This window comes from Etheostoma cragini, chromosome 14 (genome assembly GCF_013103735.1).
Source record: "Etheostoma cragini isolate CJK2018 chromosome 14, CSU_Ecrag_1.0, whole genome shotgun sequence".
In the NCBI taxonomy this organism is placed as follows: domain Eukaryota; kingdom Metazoa; phylum Chordata; class Actinopteri; order Perciformes; family Percidae; genus Etheostoma; species Etheostoma cragini.
In genome coordinates, this window is record NC_048420.1 from 8,610,474 (window position 1) to 8,612,669 (window position 2,196).

The window sequence follows — 2,196 nt, forward strand, 5'->3', positions numbered from 1 at the left end:
ACACACACACACACACACACACACACACACACACACACACACACACACACACACACACACACACACACACAGTGTTGGGTCAGGTGACAGTGTGAAATCTGTGTCTGAAAGGTAGTTGGGCATCCTGAGCAGCAGCCTGATATTGTCTATTACCCACAGCTGTAAAACATCTGGGAGAGGATTGACTTCCTTTATTGTAATTTAATTTTGAGTAAGTGTGTGTGTGGCAGTGCGGATAACCAGTGTCTGTGTGTGGCCCTGGGTATGACAAGCTGAGTTGGACTCTGTCTGTGACTGGATGGACACAAAGCGTCCACCAGAGGACAGCAGGGACACAGATGGTGTCCAGGGCAGGATGTTCTGCTGTTGCTCCACAGTGGGCAAGGAGCAGCCTCTTCTGGCGTACCATGCAGTGACTCAGCACCCAGCAGCTTGCTGTGGAGGGACAGCAGCAGCTTCTCCTGTACCATGCAGTGACTCAGCACCCAGCAGCTTGCTGTGGAGGGACAGCAGCAGCTTCTCCTGTACACTGCAGTGACTCAGCCCCCAGCAGTAGGGTACACTGTGGATGGACAGCAGCATTTTGTAATACAAAAAACAAATAAAAAACTAAGAAAGCACTTAGTCCTACATATACATGGGTAAATAAATATTTAAATAGGCAGAAAAAAAGGAAGATATATATATATATATATATTTATATATACAGTTAAAGTAAATATGTAAGAAAGACATCAAAATAAATTGAAAGTGAATTTGTATGAGGAAGTGATTGCAGTTCACAGTAGCTATGTCATTCCTCTTTTGTCATCTTCCTCACTTTTGCATTTATTTTTTATATACTCTGCTGAGTATTTTTTTTAAAGAAACCCCCTTGTACAGTCTAGAAAAGTACCTTCGTTAGAATAGGCTCTTACTATTTCTTTCAGCACCAGATCTTTCAAATCTATTGGGTATATTTGTTTACATTTATCAAACTAATTATGTAATTGCAAATACCTGTAGATATCCTGTTGCTCTAAAGAAAACTCATCTTTTGAAGATTGAGAGTCCTTTTGTTGCCCTTTGTTTGTAATTGAGTAGAATGTCGTGATCCTAGCCATGTTTTAAAGCTCACATCTAGTTGATTGGGTTCATGTGCCCTCCATCTAATTATCCATCATTTATCATATGTATATTCTGTCTTAACTGTTTTCCAAACTGTGAGTTGAAACTCTAGCAATGGATTTTTTCAATGCATCTATTATTTGACTATTGACTATTTGTTGTCATATCACGACCTGAACAGGGAAGTCTGTAATCAAAGTTGTTTCTACTGTATATCCTTCCATCTTGCAATATAATCTTGATTAGACACATTCGTTAGGAGCCTGATTTAAGTTGAGTAGAAATAATCTTTCAAATGTGGTGCAGCCATACCACCATCTTTTTCAGGAGTTGCAGTGTATTGAATAACACTCTCCCCAATAGGTAAACCTTGAGAGAAGTTTATACCATTGGTTGAATTCCATGATGTTAATTTCTGCAGAGAGAACCTGAACAAACCAAGACTCTGGGGAGGATATTGGTCTTTTTGAATTCTATTCTTTTCTATTATTTGAGGGTTAGAATTCCATCTCAACATGTCTGATTGGATCTTATGATGGAGTGGGTCGGACTGTAATAGTTAATAACATCACTGTGGCCTCAGGGCAGTCTAGACCTGAAGACGCATTCAACACAGTAAGCAGTCAGAGCTGCTCACGTTGGAAACTGTGTCAATTAATCAATTAATCAATCAATCAGTCATTCAAGGATATTTACAATATTGACTACTATTTCATTCATTTCAGGTGTCCCCCCTGTGTGTGGGACAGTGGTATGTTCCAGGGTTGTGTCCACTGCAGTGTACCAGTCTACCTGTAGACTCTAACTGTGAGAGGAGAGCAGAGGTGACTGGAGATCATGGCCGCCCCTCAGAGAGGAGATCTGTCAGCGTCGGAGAGGAAGATCCTGCAGCTGATTGCTGCTGGTAAGCCCTGCTCCCTTACACACTTTACACGCTTTATTCCCTCTGTTATGGGTTTTTATTGGGAATACTCTGCACTGTACAGTGTCAAACTGAAAATTGGCTTTTACTTTAGAAATAGGCTATGTTTTTCTTTCAACGCAAAAAGGAAACTTGTAGCTGCAACATTTACACCCATTTTGGATTAT

The 2,196-nt window shown here is 40.6% G+C and overlaps 1 protein-coding gene across 1 annotated transcript in view; it reads left to right on the forward strand.

The window, feature by feature from the left end:
* Positions 1-1,774: 1,774 nt before the first annotated feature.
* LOC117957288 (ankyrin repeat and MYND domain-containing protein 2-like) overlaps positions 1,775-2,196 on the forward strand; it is a 7,540-nt gene continuing 7,118 nt past the window's right edge. The window contains exon 1 of the mRNA XM_034892929.1: positions 1,775-2,011. Coding sequence (XP_034748820.1) covers positions 1,945-2,011 — 67 coding nt within the window. The 5' untranslated portion in view covers positions 1,775-1,944. The remainder of the gene's footprint in view (positions 2,012-2,196) is intronic.